The sequence below is a fragment of the Nuphar pumila genome, chromosome 5 (assembly GCF_984573655.1).
Source record: "Nuphar pumila chromosome 5, dmNupPumi1.hap1.1, whole genome shotgun sequence".
Classification (NCBI taxonomy): Eukaryota; Viridiplantae; Streptophyta; class Magnoliopsida; order Nymphaeales; family Nymphaeaceae; genus Nuphar; species Nuphar pumila.
Genome location: NC_143253.1, coordinates 36,740,039 through 36,760,569, shown reverse-complemented (window position 1 = coordinate 36,760,569; position 20,531 = coordinate 36,740,039). Strand labels below are relative to the sequence as shown.

At 35.1% G+C, this 20,531-nt stretch overlaps 1 protein-coding gene across 1 annotated transcript in view; it reads right to left on the bottom strand.

Annotated features, from left to right (window-relative positions):
- Window positions 1-17,139: 17,139 nt before the first annotated feature.
- Window positions 17,140-20,531, bottom strand: part of LOC149837374 (leucine aminopeptidase 1-like) — a 53,471-nt gene continuing 50,079 nt past the window's right edge. The window contains exons 9-10 of the mRNA XM_090005999.1: window positions 17,511-17,698; window positions 17,140-17,398 (exon numbers count right to left, since the gene is read on the bottom strand). Coding sequence (XP_089862125.1) covers window positions 17,270-17,398; window positions 17,511-17,698 — 317 coding nt within the window. The 3' untranslated portion in view covers window positions 17,140-17,269. The remainder of the gene's footprint in view (window positions 17,399-17,510; window positions 17,699-20,531) is intronic.

Genomic DNA, 20,531 nt, shown 5'->3' with positions numbered 1-20,531 from the left:
GATCAATTTGTAAATTTGTGTAAAACAAGTGGATCAGAAAAGGATAATGAAGGGGGTTTGCACCGGCATCAAAAAGGTGTGAAATACCTGAAAATAATTATCTGATTTTGTAACGAGAAAACAGATGAAACAAAACATTTCGTCCAGGTAAAATAGGAAGTGCAGAAATCGATCCAAAAATATCATATAAAAGAGGATTTCGGAGTAATCTGAGAGAAAATCCATGACGGGCTTGTGGTGTAGTTGAAGGAGAACCTTGTGCAAATGCAGTCTTCTGACGAGGCATGGTTGTTAAGAACAAAACAGATTCACCTGTCAAAGAAGAATCACAGTTGATGTCGGCTTCCAAATGTCGTCTGGTGAGAGTGATTGATCAACAAGTAGAGACGTTGTGGAGACGTTGTAGAGGAGTTGGCTGCTACAGAAAAACGATGAGTCTCAGAGAAGAACAGGCTGAGACACAATAGATGTTGTTTGGCTTTTTAACACTGCCATCGACGTCATTAGGCGTTGCAGTAGAAACTCTTTAGTTGCAACAGGAGGGTTTCGTTGATGAGGAGTCTGCGGTGGATGACGGCAGGTGAGAGGAGGCTGCCACAAGGGGATTCCGGCGAGGACTAAAGATGCACTAGTCACGGCAAGAGGATTCTGACAAAAAAAAAACTAAAGATGCATCAGTCACGGCCAGAGGATTCCGGCGAGGAGGGGTTCGAACGGCACTCCGAGGGATTTTCGGAAGAGAGAGAGAGAGAGTTTTGTTAAAAAAAACCCTCAAAAATGAATGGGCGTAAAATGAAGCGGTGCGTTAAAAAGAAACGGGTAAAAATGATTTTAAAAAAATCCAAGGGGTATCAGGTCCCTTCAGTTGAAATTTAAAAAAAAAAATTAGTCGACTAAAATTTTATCGGTCGACTAATAAGGTGTGACTCATTCAGTAAAAAATTTTAAAGCATCAGTCGACTAGAATTTCATCAGTCGACTAATAAAGTGCGATTTTGAGATTTGTTCAAAAAATCAGCATTTTATAAATCTAAAAATGAGCAAATGCCTAGTTCTCTCCTAATTCTCATAAAATCTTCATTTTTAAGTGGTTTAGTGAAGATATCGGCATGTTGTTCATTAGTGAATATAGAATTTAACGAAATATCTCCTTTTAACACGTGATCTCTTAAGAAATGATGTCTAACTTCAATATGCTTAGTCCTTGAGTGCTGAACAGGATTTTTTGAAAGATTTATAGCACTAGTGTTATCACAATAAATAGTTGTTATGGAATAATTCAAACCAAAATCTTTTAAGGTCTGTTTCATCCATAGTACTTGTGAACACGCTAAACTAGCTGCTATATATTCTGCTTCAGTTGTTGAGAGTGACACTAAATTTTGCTTTTTACTAAACCAAGAGACTAAGGAATTTCCTAAGAAATGACAAGTTCCGCTAGTACTTTTGCAATCAAATTTACTTCCTGCAAAATTTGCATCACTATATGAAACTAAATCAAAGGAAGATGATTTTGGGTAAAACAAACCAAAATCTGAAGTTTTTTTCAAGTAACGAAGAATTTGTTTTACTGCAGTTAAATGAGATTCCTTTGGATTAGCTTGAAATCTCGCACACATACAAACACTAAACATTATATCAGGTCAACTAGCAGTTAAGTATAATAGAGATCTGATCATACCTCTATAGAGCTTAGTATCTACATTTTTACCATTTTCATCTTTATCAAGAGAAGTAGTTGTACTCATAGGATTTCTTCTTGATTTCGATGAGTCCATCCCAAACCTCTTGAGAAGTTCTTTTGTATATTTAGCCTGGTTGATGAAGATTCCTTCTTTAGTTTGCTTTATTTGAAGTCCAAGGAAGTAGTTTAATTCGCCCATCAAGCTCATTTCAAACTCTTCCTGCATAGCTTTAGCAAATTCTTTACAAAGAGAATCATTAGTAGAACCAAATATTATGTCATCAACATAAATTTGCACAATAAGAATATCTGAATTAATATTTTTAATAAATAAAGTGGACTCTACCCGACCAATGAAAAAACCAGATTGTTCTAGAAAATTTCGTAGTCTTTCATACCATATTCTTGGTGCTTGTTTAAGTTTGTACAAAGCTCTTATTAATATTAGACTTTTTCTAGATATTTCTCATTTTCAAAGCTTGGAGGTTGCTCTACATAAACTTCTTCATTGATGTGTCCATTTAAGAATGCACTCTTAACATCAATTTGATATAAGTTAAAATTCATGTAACTAGCAAAAGCAAGCATCATTTGAATTGACTCCAATCGAGCCATTGGTGCATAGGTTTCATCAAAATCTACGCCTTCTTCTTGATTATAGCCTTGTGCTACTAGCCTTGCTTTGTTTCGAATGACTTCACCATTTTCGTCCAGCTTATTTCGGAAGACCAATCTTGTTCCAATTACTGGATGATCCTTTGGTCTATCAACTCGATCCCAAACATCATTCCTATTAAATTGGTTAAGTTCTTCAGACATGGCCAAAAGCCAAAACTCATCATCACAAGCCTCATTGATATTCTTTGGTTTTATTTTAGATATGAAAGCAATATTTGCAATATATTTTTCTAAATGCCCTCTAGTTTGGACACCACTCTTTATTTCTCCAATAACTTGTTCATGTGGATGATTGGGAACTTCTTTCCAAACCGGTTGAAGAGGAACATTTTCTTGAGAAGTGCTCTCTAACAAAGGTTCTTCATGAAATAAAACTTCTTCTCCTTCGCTTGGAGGAATAACCTGCTCACAATTCTCATTAAATGCAACATGTAAAGATTCTTCAATGCAAGATGTTCTTTTATTAAAAATATGATAAGCTTTACTTCTAGAAGAATATCCAAGAAATATTGATTCATCTGATTTTGAATCAAACTTATCAAGATTATCTTTGGTATTTAACAAGAAGCATTTACTACCAAATTTTTTGAAATATGAGATCTTTGGTATACGATCATAATACAATTCAAAACATGTTTTATGTAAAATTGGTCGAATAAGAACACGGTTTAAAACATAACATGTTGTATTTATTACTTCAGCCCAAAAGTGTTTTGGTAAATTTTTATCTTGAAGCATGGTTCTAGCACATTCTTGCAAAGTTTTATTCTTTCTTTCAACAACTTCATTTTGTGGAGCCGCTCTAGGAAAAGCAAAGTTGTGAGATATACCATGTAAATCACAATACTTTAGAAAAGATTCATTTTCGAATTCACCACCATGATCACTACGAATTTTAATAATATATGTAGATTTTTCATTTGTAATTCTTCTACAAAGTTTGGAAAATTCAGAAAAAGCATCATTTTTGCTTTTTAGAAAAATCACCTATGTAAATCGAGAATAATCATCTATTATAACAAAAGCATACTTGCTACCATTCAAACTTTGAATTCTAGATGGTCCAAATAGATCTAAATGTAAAAGTTCAAGAGGACGTTTTGTTGAAACTATATCTTTTGCTTTAAAAGAACTCTTGATTTGTTTACCCATTTGGCAAGCATCACATAAGTGATCCTTCTTATATGGTATTCTAGGTAGGCCTCTAACAAGATTATTCTTGGATAACTTGAAAATAATTTTAAAGTTAACATGTTCAAGTCTCTTGTGCCATAACCATTGAATTTCATTTGAAACAATAAGACATTTTTCATTAAAAGTGGGTAACTCATCTAGATAAAGTTCATATACATTGTTCTTTCTTTTACCTTTAAAAATGATCTTTTTAGATTGAAAATCAGAAATTAAACATAAATCATGTTCAAAAGAAACAAGAAAACCTTTATCACATAATTGACTAATGGATAATAAATTATGCATTAAACCATCTACTAAAAGAACATTTTCTATCAAGGGAAATTTTGGATTACCAATGTTACCAATACCGATTACTTTTCCCTTGTTATTGTCACCAAAGGTGACGGTTCCTCCATCCTTACTTTGGAGGGTGAAAAATAACTCCAGCCTTCCAGTCATATGTTTGGAACAACTGTTGTCCAATATCCATTTGCTCCTTATTTTGTATACCTACAACAAAATTATAAGACAAAGCATTTGACCCCTTTCTATTTTCGGGTCCATGAGAGTTAGTCTTAGGAACCCATATCTATTTGGATTTTGGTTTCCTTTGATAATAAATATTCTTTCTATAAAAAGATTTAACATTTCTAAAGTAATCATGTCTAGGCTTATAAGCATTATAAGTGCCATGATTAGATGCATTTCTATTATAACTATAAAATTTAGATCTTTGAACAAATGGTTGAGAATATTGTCTTTGATTCTTCACCACACAGTTTGATCTATTTTGAGTATCAAAGAAGCTATATCCCAATCTAGTTTTATTAACCGAGCATCTTTGAGAACCAAGAAGTCTTTCTAGATTCTCTTGACCATTTGTGAATTTGGTCACTATAGAAAGAAGATCATTTGATTTTTCTTTTAGACTCGTTATTTTTTTTTGTAAGAGATTGGTTCTAATTCCAATTTCTTTTATCTCAAATGCTTGAAAAGAGTTTTCCTTCTTGAGATCTTCTATCTCTTGAAGTAACACTTTGTTTTGAGAGTCAAGAGTTGAATTTTCAGTTTTTAACTCTTTGTTTTTAGAACTTAGACTCTTAAATTTAGCATATAAATTATTAAATGCTTCTAATAAATCATCATACTCAAATTGACTTACCGAGTCTTCTTGTGCTACAAAGCACATGTTGACGACTTCTTCATTTGTTTCTTCATCGGAAGAGGAATCACTATCATCCCAACATGCTTGAAATGCCTTTTTCTTCTTGAATTGGTCCTTGAGCTTGATTTTGAGAAGAGGACAATCTTTCTTGATGTGTCCTGCCTTTTTGCAGTTAAAGCACTTGACTTCATTAGGATTGGAAGAATCTGCTTTCTTTACCTTTCTTTGAAATTTTCCTTTTTTGATGAATCTTTTGAATTGCCTTGTGATGAGGGCAATATCTTCATCTTCTTCTGAATTTTCAGAGTCAAAAGTAGCCTTAAAAGCAAAAGATTTCTTCTTGGGTTCTTTTTCTTGTCTGTCTTGAAGTTGAACTTCATATGCCATTAAGTTACTAACCAAATCTTCAAGAGTGAGAGTGTTTAAATCATTTGCTTCCTCAATAGCTGTGGTTTTTCTCTCTCATTCAGGAGTTAAACACCTTAAGATTTTTCTGACTAAATCCACTTGTGAATATTCTTTTCCAAGGGATTTTAGAGTGTTAGTGATATCGGTCATTCTTGTTACCATGTCCGATATAGATTCATTTTGCTTCATTTTAAACAATTCAAATTTATGAACTAAAGAAGCGATTTTAGATTCCTTTACCTTTGACGTACCTTCGTGAGTCACAAGAAGAGTATGTCAGATTTCATTTGTTGTAGAGCATTGAGAGATGTGATTGAACTCTACCTTGTCAACGGCACAATACAATGCATTCATAGCCTTGGCATTAAGTGAGGCAGTCTTCTTTTCTTTATCGGTCCATTGACTGAAATCAGTTGATGGCATTTGGTACTTTTCTGAAACAACTCTTCAAATTTTGAGATCCATGGATTGTAAGAATATTGTCATTCTCACTTTCCAGTATCCATAGTTTGTTCCATCGAAGAGAGAAGGACGAACAGAGGAGCAACCTTCTTTGTGCTGAGATGTTGTTGTCATGCTAGATGATGGTCAAATCAAAATAATAGCAAACCTGCTCTGATACCAAATGAAAGCGCAGTAGGATCGAGGCAACGAGCACTAGAGGGGGGGTGAATAGTGCTTTTAAATATCGTCTGCAGAATTTTGACGGATTTTGCAATTCGCAAAGCAATCACACAAAGGAATACAAGAATTTATCCTTGTTCGGTCTTTCCCGGCCTACATCCAGTCCCCAAGCAAAACCAGTTTGAGATTTTCACTATCAACCTTGTGTAACTACAAGATCATACAGACCAAATCCGGTCTCACTTTCAGTAACACACCTACTGAAAGCAAACAACTCCTTTAAACCAAGGAGTCTTTCCTTTTACAGAAAATAAAAATAAGTAACAACTTACAAAACAACCTATGAGCCCTTCTTATGAATGCAAAGAAGATGCAATTGGCTTTTGAGGTTGTTGGAATACTCAACTCACGAATTCACTATCTCTCAAAGGAATTTGAGTGAAAAACTGAAGTGAAAAATATTAAGTGAGTGAGAAAATGAATATCAGTGAAAAGCAAAGAGTAATTCAATGTAAATCGATTGGATTGCTATGCTTTTTTAGTGTAAAATGCACTCATATTTATAGTTGAAAGATTTCATACATTGAGGGTATGAAAAGGTGTCAAAACAGTCTATTTTGAATGATCAAAATGTTTGAAAAATGAAAAGACACGCCTTTTAAAAGTTTCAGGAAAAACGGCAAAATTAGTCGACTAAAATAGTAGTTAGTCGACTGATAATTAGTTATTAGTAGACTGACAATTATCGTAGATTGACTAATGTGTTTATCAAGCCGTTTGAAAATCTGAAGTTTTGAAACTTAGTCGACTAGAGAAAAAGTTAGTCGACTGATAATATCATCAGTAGACTGAAAAATCTTTCAGTCGACTGCTTCTAAATTTTTCGGAAAATGCATGTTCTATTCGGTCGACTGATAAAATCATTAGTCGACTGCTGCTAAATTTTCAAAAAACAGACATTTTGTCTGGTCGACTGATAAAACCTTCGGTCGACTAATTTGACAAAAATGACATTTTGTTTAGAAAATTTGGCACGAAAGGATTAGTCGACTGGTGAGTCTATTGGTCGACTAATAAACATGAAAAATTAAATAAAGAGTTTTCTAAAAAGATTTTCATGAAGGGTTCTTTTAGAAAAGATTTTCTAAAGACTTTTTAGGTGAAATGCAACTGAAATATGCACTCTGAGTAAGACTCTTACAAGAATTTAAGACTTTTAATGAATTTAACATTTGCACACTAATCTTCAAAGATTCTTCATCGAATTCTTCAATGATTGTCATATTTCTTCATCGCCTTAGCTGAAATGCAGTTGATTCACTTGTTCATCATCAAAACCTTGTACTTAAAGTATCATGTACGGCTTCATTGTCGTAACAACCTCTTTCTCTTGGAGGTTGTCGATCAAGAATCAGTATCGCGCAACTGGAAGAAGTTTTTTGCCATTGTTCTTGAATGAGTTGGCTCTGGTCAGCACATGCTGGGGGAATCAGGATTGCAGTGCGTAGGTGCACCCTTCGACTAGAATTGATTCTCCGAGTGTGAAGCGAGTCAACCCTTGGTACAAGAAAGTGAGTGCGGCCATGGCTATTGAGAGGTGATTGGTCTGTTGACTTCCCCACCTTTGCAGAAGTTGAACTATCCTGATATCCACATAATTCTGTCCATCTGGAAAGAAGGCTAGTCCTACAGTGCATAAAACCATTGCATGTTGAATTCTTTCTCGAGTTGTTCTGGATAATGAGCTGATTTCTATAAATGTCCCATATTGTTGATAGATCTCGAGCAAATCCACATATTCATTTCCATCTACCTTGATCAGTGGCCAAGACTTACGTCCTGTCATGTGAGCTAAGGTGCCTCGGGGATCCAGACCCTTGACATTGATCAAGAACTGTTGCTCCAATGGATCTCCAAGCTGACCGGCTGGTTCAGGTAATCCCATGATTTCTGAAAATTCATCTATCAATAAAGTCATCTCTCCCTACGGGAACCAGAAAGTACAAGTGCAAGGATTCCACCACTTTGTCAGTGCATGGATCAGATTGTCGTTGATTGTCTGCTTTCCCACTGCTGATGCCAATTCTAACCCGCAATCGCTCAGATCATCCGAAAACATATGAGAGAACATTTTGAGCCAGGAGTAATATTACCGAGGAATGCAAGTTCTGGTGCTGAAAGTTTGATGCTCGGAAAGACTTTGTCGCACCTCGTAGGAGATGTGGTTCTCGAGAAAGACTGAGTCAAGTTGACTGGATGCCATCGGATTAGAAAACAGGGAAAAATGAGATTTAGAAAAATACAGAAATTTGAAAAATTGCAGGCAGGATAAAAATAAAGCTGAAAATTCGAGATCCAGAGGAACGAAAGAATGGAAAATCACCTGGAGTTTTGAGAAAATGATAGATAATTTGGGGAAATCGTCCAGGGTTTTGAGAAAAGAAATATTTCATAAAAAGATGAAAAATAAGGTATTTTAAAAAATCGTCCAGTATGTTTGGAAAAAATTATGGGAAATATGAGAAAATAAAAGGGAAAATGATTATAAAATAATCAATCACATCCTGCACAAACAATAATGCACATACAACACTCTCTAAGAAGCTGACTCCAAATGAATCAATTTTGAAATAGTTGTAGGACCCTAATCCTGACTCTAGGCTCAAATCATTTGTGTCCAATCATGCTATGCCGATATACTCGAGTCAAAACCTGAAGTACGTGGCATAAAAATTTATCTCCGGTTCTAGGCTTGTATTTTCCTAACATCCTTGAGCGTCTGCCGATATACTTTGGACTATGGCCCTTGGTACGTGACAGGGGGGTGTCAGCCCAAATAAGTGGCACAGTTGTGAGGCTTTATCCTGAACTATGGTTCTGGAAGAAAGCCCAGCAACGTGAAGACCAGGTAGAAATAGGTGGGGTGGTTTTTGAAGTATGAGCACATGCAAGCAAACAGAGGGCTCTAAAACCTAAAAAGATAGATTTTTTGAACACTTTGAAGAAGCAAACATTATTTACACACAAATCCTAGATTGAGGAGGGTTGTATGAGACCTAAGTCTATGTAAGCATGAATAATTTCTCCTCAATTGGTCCTACCAAACCATGCCTAGTCTACATGCAATCCATGTCAGCCGGGTTCGAGTCTAGGCTCCTAGGTTCACGTGATATTAGAAAGTAAAAGCTGACATTCCATAGAACACGATCTTGATAATTGAACTAAGCCAAGGCACATGATTGATCAGGCGAAGACACGTCCCATCACAGTTGTCAAACCTGTTATCATCGCAAAAATTTTCCCTCCCTCTGCGAGAGAGAGAAACGATTCTGCGAGTCAAACTCGACCAAAGTTTTGAAAACTGGTTTTTTGAAAATAACTCGCCTCCGTTTTTGAAATTTGGGGGAAAATTCCGTAGAATGGGACTCACCTGTCGGTACGAGGTTCAACTGTTCATGGCGCCTTTACCAGAGGTATTTGAACCAAGGATCAAAAGTGTGCTCAGCTAGGCTCAAATGTCCAAATCATGTTCTATTTCCTAAATGCACAAAGAATCAGACATGTGCTATGAAATCTTTGAAAAATGCACATTTTGAAAAGATGATGTTTGCTTTTGATATTTAGAAAATGCTTGGAAAATGAATTCCTTGAAAATCATGAATTACATTGGAAAGCTCTTTCTAACTGAAAAATTGATTCTCAGGATAATTAAAATTTTGAGAAAATCGATTTCTGAAATAATTTGAACACCTTTTCTAAGAAAATCGATTTTTCATTAAAATGAATCATTAAAAAGCATATGGTTCTTTGAAATGTTTTCATGATGTAAATTGAATGAATGAATATAACTTCAAAGAATATTTTCTGAGGATTTTGAGGAAATCTTTTTGAGAAATGCAGTGAATTTTTGAAGTTAGCCTAAGAGTGTAAGTTGAATGTGGCTAATACGAAGATGACAAATCTGGGTCTCGTTCATATTCTGACTATGGCCATACATACGAATTCCACCGAGTTTGTCAACTCTCTAAAAGCTTGTGCATGTGTCATTTGTGTCAACCATAGTGGATTTGGAAAAATGCAATGAATTTCCATACATCAGATATCAGAATTTATGAAAGCAAACTATATGCAATGCATCTTATTCTATGCAGAAAATGTAACTCTTATTCCAATATTACATATGATATTTACATTGAATTGAATAAGAAAAAGAAATAAAAGAATAAAGTCTTCCACTTGAATATTTCTGCAAAACTAGAAAACAAGTTAGCACAAATATGTAGGTTTATCTGGATTTATCCGAAAATATCAAGAAATTATCAAATTTTATCCAGATATAAACTCTGATTCATACCTCCCTGATATAAACATGAGAAATAAATGGTGAAGATGATAGAAAATTAGAAAATAGAGTTTAGAAATTTGAAATTCAGGTAAAATGACCAAAATGCCCCTGATAACAAGATTATGTCCTTGAAATCGGGGTTTTCAGAAAGAATTTTTGTAAAAATGAAAATTTTAAAATTCAAATGAATGCAAATGAAGTCAAAATTAAACACAATATGATATGACATGATTGTATGCATGAAAATATGAAAAATGAAAGTTTAGAAATTTGAAATTGAGGTAAAAATGACTAAAATGCCCCTAATAACAATATTATGGCCTTGAAATCAGGGTTTTTAGAAAGGATTTTTGTAAAAATGATATTTTTGAAATTGAAATGAATGCAAATGAGATTGAAATCAAATATAAGATGATATGATATGATTATAAGCATGCTAAAACTTTGAAATTGCAAAAATATCACAAAAACACTGAATTTTGCCTGAATTTGACAGTTTAACTAACACACATGGCAATTTAACTCAAAATCAAATAGAATTTGTCATGGACACCTATGTTAATCCTAGGAATGGAATGGCATATGAAAATTCATTTTTTTGATATTTTTTTAATATGGAAATTCAATAAAAAACACTAAAAATGGATGATTTTGCCTACATGCCCTAATGACAACAAATTTTAAGACTAATCTTACCATAAAAATTTCTAAGATTCTGTATGGTGATAGAAGACAACTAGAGGAGGATTTTTTTCTTTTACAAACTTGAGATTCGACCTATGGCCAGAGAGCTACAACTCCGACAATCTAGGTCAGAATTCGGCGACCTTGAGATTGCAGGCAAACTAGCAGACTTTCATAAAAATTAAAGGAAAAATAGTAAACAGTGACCAAACGCTTTAAAATTTTAGGAGGATGTTCCAGACAAACATAGGAACAACTTCTCTTTTTACAGTTTTGGCATTGGACTTACGGTTACAGAGGACACATTGGATTATCAAACCCCTAATTCTGACGAAATTGTAAAAACTAGAAATCAGCAGGTAAACTTGTAAAATCTAGAAAAAACAGAAATCTAAATCCTAAAATTCTGAAATTATGGAAAATGACAGAGGACATCATGATGATCAATTCCTATTTTGACAGACAGAACATCTGACTTACAGGTCGTAGTGCCATGATCGATTTAAGTCGATCTAGACCCTGACAAACCTGTAACAAGCATAATATAATGGACTATAAAACCCAAATTTTGAGAGATAGTAACCCTTATCATAAAAAATCCCTAAAATCCAGTAAAATACTAGATCTATTCATGAGTCCACTGTATTTTACAGATTGCAAATTGGATCTCCCATGAGGGAGAACTCGGATTAACAAGTCTTCTACTAAGGGATCCAGCATTTTCACAGGTTTGAAAACCTGGATTGATATTCGATTTTTAAAAAGGGAGCTGCAAATTTCAAATCAATCTGGGTTTTTGGCAAGAAATTAGGAACACATAATGGCACTTATCATAAAATTCTCAGAATTTATTGACAAAAATGTTTACATAAAATGATGATTGTACCATACACCTATATGGAAACCTATAAACTAACTAGACATATATTGATGAAATCAGTGAAACATATCTAAAACAGTAAAATAATCTAAAATGTCATGCCTAGAAAATGCGAAATCAATCTTAAAATGATAATAAGAAAAGAAAAATATCAAGGAGATGCAAATCATTTTTTTTATGGCTGTAGAAGGGAGGGATCTGATCCATCTGTTGGATGGATCCCTTCTTCAATGGAGCCTTATACCATGATCCAACCAGAAAACTAACCTATAGATTTAACAAATAGTAGGAGCTTTACCTTGGGAGTTACTTGCAATGGTCGAAGGAGTGATGCGGCAATGGAGAAGTTTACACTGGTGGCTAGAGGGCTGCTACCAAGTGGTGGTTGCCGGTTGGAGGAGATGGTGTTGGCTGGGTTATGAAGGTTGAAGGTGAAGGTGAGGATGACGCTGGAGATGGTTGCTGGGGAAAGAGTTGGTTGCTACTGTGAAGGGGGGGGGGGTAGCTGCAATGGCTGAAGGAGGGCTATCATCAACTGTTGGAAGTGGAGGTTGAAGCCAAGGTTGAGGAGGGTTGTTGGAGGTTGGAGGTGTTGATGCAGAGTTGGAGATGGTGTTGAAGTCAAGCTGCTGTCGGCTGAAGGTCTGTTGCACCTGTTGAAGGAGAGCTCAAGGAGGGCTGCTGAAGGTTGGTTGCAACAAAGGTGGTCGGCTGGAGATCTTGAAGATGGAATCCTTGCTGCAAAGGGTTGTGATAATGGAGGGGCTGGAGAATATGTGAAGGTGAGAGAGAGAAAAAGAGAGTTGGAGACAAGAGGTAGAGAGTCCTAGGCATGAATGTGAGGGGGGAAGCAATAGCCATGTGATGTGTTAGCAAAAAGGAGAGAGGGAGTGTGAATGAATGGGGAAGGTCTCAGCCCTATGGTGTTAGGAGAATAGAAAGAAGAGAAGGCAAATAAGAAGAGAGGAAGAAAGGGAGGAAAAGAAAGAAGGAAAGAAAGGAAGGAAGGGAAAGAAGAAGAGGAGGAAGAAGAAATGAAAGAAAGAGAGGGAAGAGGAAGGGAAAAAAAGGGAGAAAGGGTTGGCGGCAAGGAGGGAAGAAGGAAAAGAGGAAGGAAGAAAGAAAGAAAGGAAGAAAAGAAAAAGGGAGAAAGGAAAGAAAAAGAGGGGAAAAAAGAAAGAAAATGGAGAGGAAGAAAAGGAAGATGGAGAGGGAGAGAGGGTCTACTCCCTTCTCTAAATAAAATGAAATAAAGAATAAAAAGAAAATAGAAAGAGAAGAAAAAGAAACATTTTTTTATTATTATTCCTTAAAAGGAAATGTAAATAAAATCAATGGTGGCGCCACCTTGGAGTGGGCCCCATTTATTTTTCAAAAGAATAATAAAACATTATTTGAAGAACCAAAGGGGTAAAAATGATTTTATAAAATTTCTCAAAGAATTTTTGGATATTTTAGGCAATTTTCAATTGTAATTCAAAGTTTGAAATTCTATACCCCTTTGCAGAGCAGATCTAGTTTGAAAATTTGAAAATCAAGTTTGAAAGGAATCCAGATTGTTTTCTCAGGAAAATATTTCTAAATTTAGAGTCCTGGGGGTAAAAATGTTAATTTGAAAAACATAGGGTTTAAAATTAAACTTTGGAAAACTTTAAAATTTGAATGTAGATTGGAATTTTCAAAACTGGAGTTCTGGATCTCAAAAATGAGATGAGATGTAATGAAATGATGGAAAATGATAAGAAATGATGAGAAATGGTATGGAATGTCATGCGAAATACGAACCCTGAATGAAGAAATTTGGATATTGGACCCCGATTGACAATTGTACCGGTTTAAAAAGTGATAAATTTGATAAAAACATGCAAAATGGTTCAAGAAATGGTTTTTGTCCCTGTCGGGCCAAGAGTGACACTGAAAATTAGGGTTTTAATTGGTTTAAACTAAAATGGATTGGAATGAACTGGGTTCTAGGGTTTCAGAACTCAAATGAACTGATAAGACACTAGCTCGACTAAACTCCTAGACCGAATGGTCGAGAAATGGTGAGATTTTTAAAGAAATGGTGAGAAATGATCACTGGAGTGAAGTGAGTTACGAACGAGAACTGAGTTTGAGCTGGAACAAAGATCAGTAATACTGAGATGAACTAAAATTGAAGCTCAAACACTAGCTCAACTGACTGACCCAGCTCAATTTCAGCTAAATGGGCTCCTAGACACTGAGAAATAGATTTGAACTAAAACTGGAGCACTTGAACTTCTGGTGAGCTCAAGCTAGACTCAAAGAAATAGGATTGACTTGGAATGACTAACTCAGAAACAATTGGTTTAGATTTGAACTAGAAATGCGCTCATTTCTGAGGAAATGAACCCATTTTAGCAGGAATGATAAGAAATGAACCTAATCTGCTCATCGTGAGCTCAGGTGAACTAGAAATGACTGACATTCTTACTGTTCTTGGCTTAAGAATGAGCTCGATCGACTGTGATTGACAGGGATCTAGGATGACCTAAGAGTAAAATGGTAATTTTTCTGGTAAAAGGGGGTAAAATGGTAATTTTGTGAGACAAACTTGGGGTTGGACTCCTATACTAACCTACCAGGGTTGGCATCTCCAAAGGAGAGTGTCCGAGAATGAATGAGGAAAATTTGGGGTGTTTACAATACCTTAATGAAAATCTCTCTCGATTATGGATCGCCCTTTTTGGGTTTTCATTCAGTTAGTTATTCAGGTTATAGTAAAATACATATTATAATAAACACCTGAATGGTCTCAATTGAAACGATGATTTTGCTTGCGTACCTGCAGGGATTAAGAAAGTTAAACAATTAATTAGATGATTAGGATCACTTTACTTTTATGCAGTATGTCTTTTTTTATTATTTCTGTTGAAAGCATATTTGTGATGATATGTTGTTTAATGACGTGTTTCTGAATTTAATGGTTGTAGAGATTCAATTGAATGTTTGTTGTTATGTGTTGTGTGTTGTTTATGATATATGCTTAATCCTGTGTATGCATACTATGTTAATGTGTATCCTATTGAGACTCGGTTGAGAGTCTTGACACCCTATTTTTATAATGCACAAATAATTAATAAGATGAGTGGTTGTGGGATGTTGCGGGGGTGCCATGTGAAGCATTTGTTTATTTTATTTAGATCTCATGGATTATATTTACTCTAATTTATTTTTTATTTAATTGAACCATTGATATGAACTATTTAATTATTGAATGAATTACTTAAATTAGTTGATGGCTTGTTAACGCTGTTTTAAATACATGTAACTCGCCTAAAATGTTTAACTGTTTTCAAATTAATGTTTCTGTTGTGAAATTTAAATTATATGTGATTTTGAAATAAAGGGTTTTATCACTTGGATGTCTTTTCTCGGATTCGGTTCTAGAGAGCTATTAAATGTTAATGCTTGTGTAGGCTGACTCTTTAAAACCTAATTCAGTTATGGTAATGTCATAGATGAGACCTCATATTTATAAAAATAAAAATAAAAATAAAAAATTTATGTATTTTTTAGTTAAAATTTTTAGGACGTTACACAATGCCCGTTGGTACCCTGGTATAAATCTATATAGATATGGACCAATCGGATCAGATCCATATTCAAGCTTAGGTCTAGTCTTCTGGGTCTACACCAGTTGTATTGACTGGCTCGGACTTGTGTCCATGTCTGTCAGCACAGTTGGTGCAGATCCAAATGGACCTAGGACTGGGTCTAATCCCAAGAGGTATGTGCCAATCAGTATGACTGGCTTGAACCTAAATGGGTCTGGATCCAGTTTGGGTCAAAACCCAAACCAATGTGAATTTGGTCCTGACAAGTTGCAAAAAAATAGCTTTATCTAGATATTTATAAATCCATTTGATAAATGGTTGGTAGTATTTGAAAGCTAGCATCCTCGACTATGAATTCTTGTCTTAGCTAAAAAACAAATTCAACGGTTTGAAAGATCAAAAATGCCCTCAAGTTGGGGCCTACTTTCTGAACAAGTCATTTAGCATATAAAAAAAATGCATAAATTATACAAAATATATAATAACTATAAATAGAAATATAAACAATACATAAGTACCACAAAATTGTTTTAATCGTGTTAATACAGCAACAAAAATGTGATATTTTCAACGTAAGTTATACTATTGAAAATATTGCATTTTTTGCTGTCAACCTATGAAATTGTTGCCATAAAATCATGATATATATTTTTAAATTATTATTATAATTTTTTGTTGCGGGAGGGAGGGGGTTAAACGTGAGGCTGGAACCAGCAATTTCTATGTTATTGTGGTGTAGGAGCTGGAGATGTACGCTGAATGCCACAACGAATTGAGGGCACTAAAATCCACATGGAGTTAGGGATGTAAACAGTTCGGGTGCAACCCAATACCCGACCCAAAGCGGAGTCCATTAAGTAGGTTTGCTAGCCAAATCTGGATCCAATTAATAATCAGATCTGGGTTTGGTATTAAGGTTTGCATTCAAACCCAAACCCAAATCAAACTAAAAACCTGACCCGATTAAGTGTAAATACCGGGTTTTAAGCTAGTCCGATCCAAGTTTGGTTTTTGTTTTTTCCATCCGAATCCAATTCCAACTCTGAACCCGATTAGGCCAAACCTGATTAAGTCAGACTTGGTAAAGTCGAGAACTGACCTGAATCTGGACAGTTTACATCCCTACATGGAGTAAATCCATCAAGGTGAAATGCAATTAACCACTGGCATACCAAAAACATGGTTTCTATGATTGGCACATTATACCAACAAGCACCTTCCTTTCCCAAAATAACCTACAGCTTTGCAATGGATCAGCACCGTAGCACCAGCTTGGAATGACAACCATAGCTCCGCAAGGCATCCAGTGCAGCAGGCCTCGCAAGCCAGCACCTCTTTCCCATGTCACAAATCAAAAGAAATAGTCACGTTACTCTAAAGCATTGCATAGGACACTTAAATAACACGCAAACTCAAGCAAGAGCATGATATGTGCATCGACATTGATACGATCTCTCTGATGCTAAGCACTCGTTCATGACTTGCACTCCTGCATCAAAATCATGGTGAAAAAAGTGTCAACTGTGTGACCAACGTGATTTCTAGATCTGTGAAGGCGCACACGTACAAAAACAAATGGAAACTAGGGAAACTTGCTCATGATGAAGCTACACAAAGTTGACATAGAATCTATATGTTCACATAATTGCATGCCTGAACATGCAATTATTGTGCTCGCTTGCATACGTAGACGTTGCACAAACTGCCATTGATCCTCAGATTCAAAGCATGTAGTCTTGTCAAGATTACCAACAGAAATCAATCTACAAGATTTCAGGTTGTGTTTGTGTGAAATTCGGGCTTTGGTCTATTTTTTCAGATTCGCCAACTGGGAAACCTAACTCCTCCCTGTTTAAGTTCGTTTTAAGTGTGAGTTGACTATTAATTTATTAGGACAACTCAAACGGAAAGCTAGTGTAAAAACCAAAGTACTCAACATCTTTATTCAAGGATCAAGTAAACTAGGTCGAGAACAAAGATGAACCATAACTCCAATTTATTCTAAGAGAAGCCACTCTAAACCAAGTACATTGGCTGCCCAGAACCACTAAGATGAGTTTTTCAGCACCCATTCCACTAAAGTTGAAACACCAAATCCAGTAGCACCGCGTTTCTTCTCATTCCATACAGGGCCAGCCATGTCTATATGCAGCCATTGGACCTTCTCATCAACAAACTGTTGAAAACAAACATAAGTATGAACATTAGAAATATTCATATACAAGTATTTAGGAGAGACTAGTTTAAAATCATGTACTAGCAGCATTTGTAGCGGGGAATAGGGAGACCTGTTTCAAGAACAACGCAGCAGTTATAGCACCACCTTGGCGGCCCCCAGTGTTAACCATATCAGCTACTCCTGATTTCATAGATTCCCAGTAGCTTTCCTCTAGTGGTAGTCTCCAAAATTTCTCACCAGTCACCTCTGAAGATGAAAAAATCTCTGTGGCAAGATCATCACTGGGTGTAAAGACACCTGCATAACCCAAAGGTTCTTCAGCATTAAAAACACATACAACACTAATCCAGTCATTGACAAGCCTTTCTGTCATGTTTAGGGGGTAAAACAACTTAACTCAAAAGCAAATGGAACACAAAAATAATGGTGAGGAAACCAGAATCAGAGAAACAAAAAAAGTTACAAAAGGAAATTGAAGTTACTCCAAGCTCCATTATAACAAGAATGAAAAAGATAAAACTGTTAACAAGACAGAGGATCTAAAAAGAGAAGTTTGATCTTCCACAAGTTATCCTGGATCCTATTGGATAGCTTACAACAGAAGACCGATGCTAGAAACTAAATTTTGCAACTCTTCATCGATTTAATCATGTGGATATATCTTACTAGTTCAAAGTTGATTAAGAAGTCAAGGTCAGTTTGATGAACGTTGAAAGGAAACATGACTTGAACCAGACAATTTGGCAGGTTGTCATAAAAACAAATGCAGTACTTGGATATGATAAAAAAATTAGATGTAATCACTCTATGCTTGAAGGAACTGAGAGAGCAGTATGAACCCTCCACGTTGGTCCTTACAATTTAATTAAATTTTTTAATCATCTGAATGATGAGTTTGAAAAACTCGTATGGACCCAAGTTAATAGAGTCTAGCCAGATACAGGTGGATAATAAATATCCTATTTATTAATGATATCAGGCATAATGGGTTCAAGCTAACTAAAACGAGTCAATTTAACATATCATTGTCTCACATTCACCTAGATGTAATAGGGTACCAAGTGCCCAAGTAATGGGTTACCAATTGCCCAAGACACCAGTTTGTCAGAGTAATACAACCTAAAATGAAAAGCAACTCAGTATCTTGGTAGGTGGCAGTTTGAGAGTAACACACCAGAGCAAGGTTGTAAGTATCATATCGTAAACCGAATCAGTTGGGCCCAAAATAAGATATGTATCGTATCATAAAAAAAGCATACATTTTGAAAAAAAACTTTAAAAAAAATCTAAAAAAATCAGAAAAAAATAGCAAAATTTCTAAAAAAGCATAACACATGAAACAATGATGAAATGCACAAAATCAAATACGAAGCATTATGATGAAATGCACAAAATGCAACCACAAAATCACATATGAAGCATTATGATGAAATGCACAAAATGCAATTCATTAAATCACATATGAAGCATTTATAGGGTTTTTTTAATCGAGCGTCCCGTTGCCATGCAAGATCATTTGATGTCATCTTCCGCAAAAAAAAAATCAATAAGCAAAAAATAGGGTTTTTTTTACCTTAACCCACTTCCTTGAGTGAAAAAAATGGTGGAAATGCACTCTTAATGAAATCGCAAAAGCCCTCTCCTTAGCCCTCTCCTTTGCGCATGGAAATCGCTCTCACGACTCCTAGAGTGTGTGGATACCTATTTAATGGCTTTTACACAAATGAAGGAGTCGGTCCTCAAGGGGTGTTTTAAAACCCAAAAACATGAAATTACTTTTCGAACCTTTCTAAAGTGCACCGACAATTAAAAAAATAGCAAATTTCTAAAAAATCATAACACATGAAACAATGATGAAAAGCACAAAATGCAATCACAAAATCACATATGAAGCATTATGATGAAATGCACAAAATGCAACCATAAAATCACATATGAAGCATTTATAGGGTTTTTTTAATCAAGTGTCTCATTGCTATATGAGATCATTCGATGCCATCTTCCCCCAAAAAAACTCAATAAGAAGCAAAAAATATGGTTTTTTTTACCTTAACCCACTTCCTTCGAAAAATAGTGAAGAAATCAGAAGAGTCTCTCCCTTGTGCACAGATCGGCCCCCAAATCGCTCTAATGACTCCTATGGTGTGTGGATACCTCTTTAATGGCCTCTACACAAATGAAGGAGTCGGCCTCAAGAGGTCTTTAAAACCCAAAAACGCGAAATTACTTTTCGGGCCTTTTTAAAGTGCATTGACACTGTATTGTACGATATGCCTTGTATCGTACGATACATGCTCATGCAGTACAATACGGATATGATACACACTCGTATCGCGTATCATTTTTCTAAAAAGTATTGACACTGACAACATTGCACCAGAGTATGAAACTTGGGTACCTATGGCTATAACCATGGACATATCTAAAAACCAATATTGGAATGCTTAATTTCTAGGAAACTGTGAAAAATATATTAGTATATGACTAAAAATTTGGGGGAGATCCAATGAAACATCAGAAATGAAAAATAGAAAGGTTGATTTTTTTTTATGTGTTTTCTGAAAATATCATTAGAATAAGTGGAAAAGTGAAATACAGAAAAATTAGGAAACAATAAAGATCTTTTGTTTTAAGTTGGATGAATTAAAATAATATATCATGATATTTTATAAATATTTTCCTGAGATTTTCTCATTGTTTGCAGTAATCCTGTATATGAAAATGAAGATGTTCTCAAACAACAGAAAATATTGCCTCCAATATCATGAAAAATGTATGCAGTATTTTGAGAATATCAGAGATATTTGTGACTATGATCTAAACTAGTGCCATGAACTGATTTGATGGCACAAAGATGAGTGCAACTACATCCAGTGAAAAATAAAATTAAAATTTAAAACACATTTAAAAATAAAACCAACCCCGTAAGTGACAAAAATGAGCATCAGAACCACATAATGATGTCTTTAGGATGCTGATTCAAAAAAAATACATAATATGGTGAAATTGCTAGAGATTTCATTCGATCTATGCAGGACGACCAAAAAAGGTTTAATACTTTAACATCAGCTGGCATCATGAAAAACTCATCCATCACAAACATCAATAATGATTTTATATAGAAGAGTGA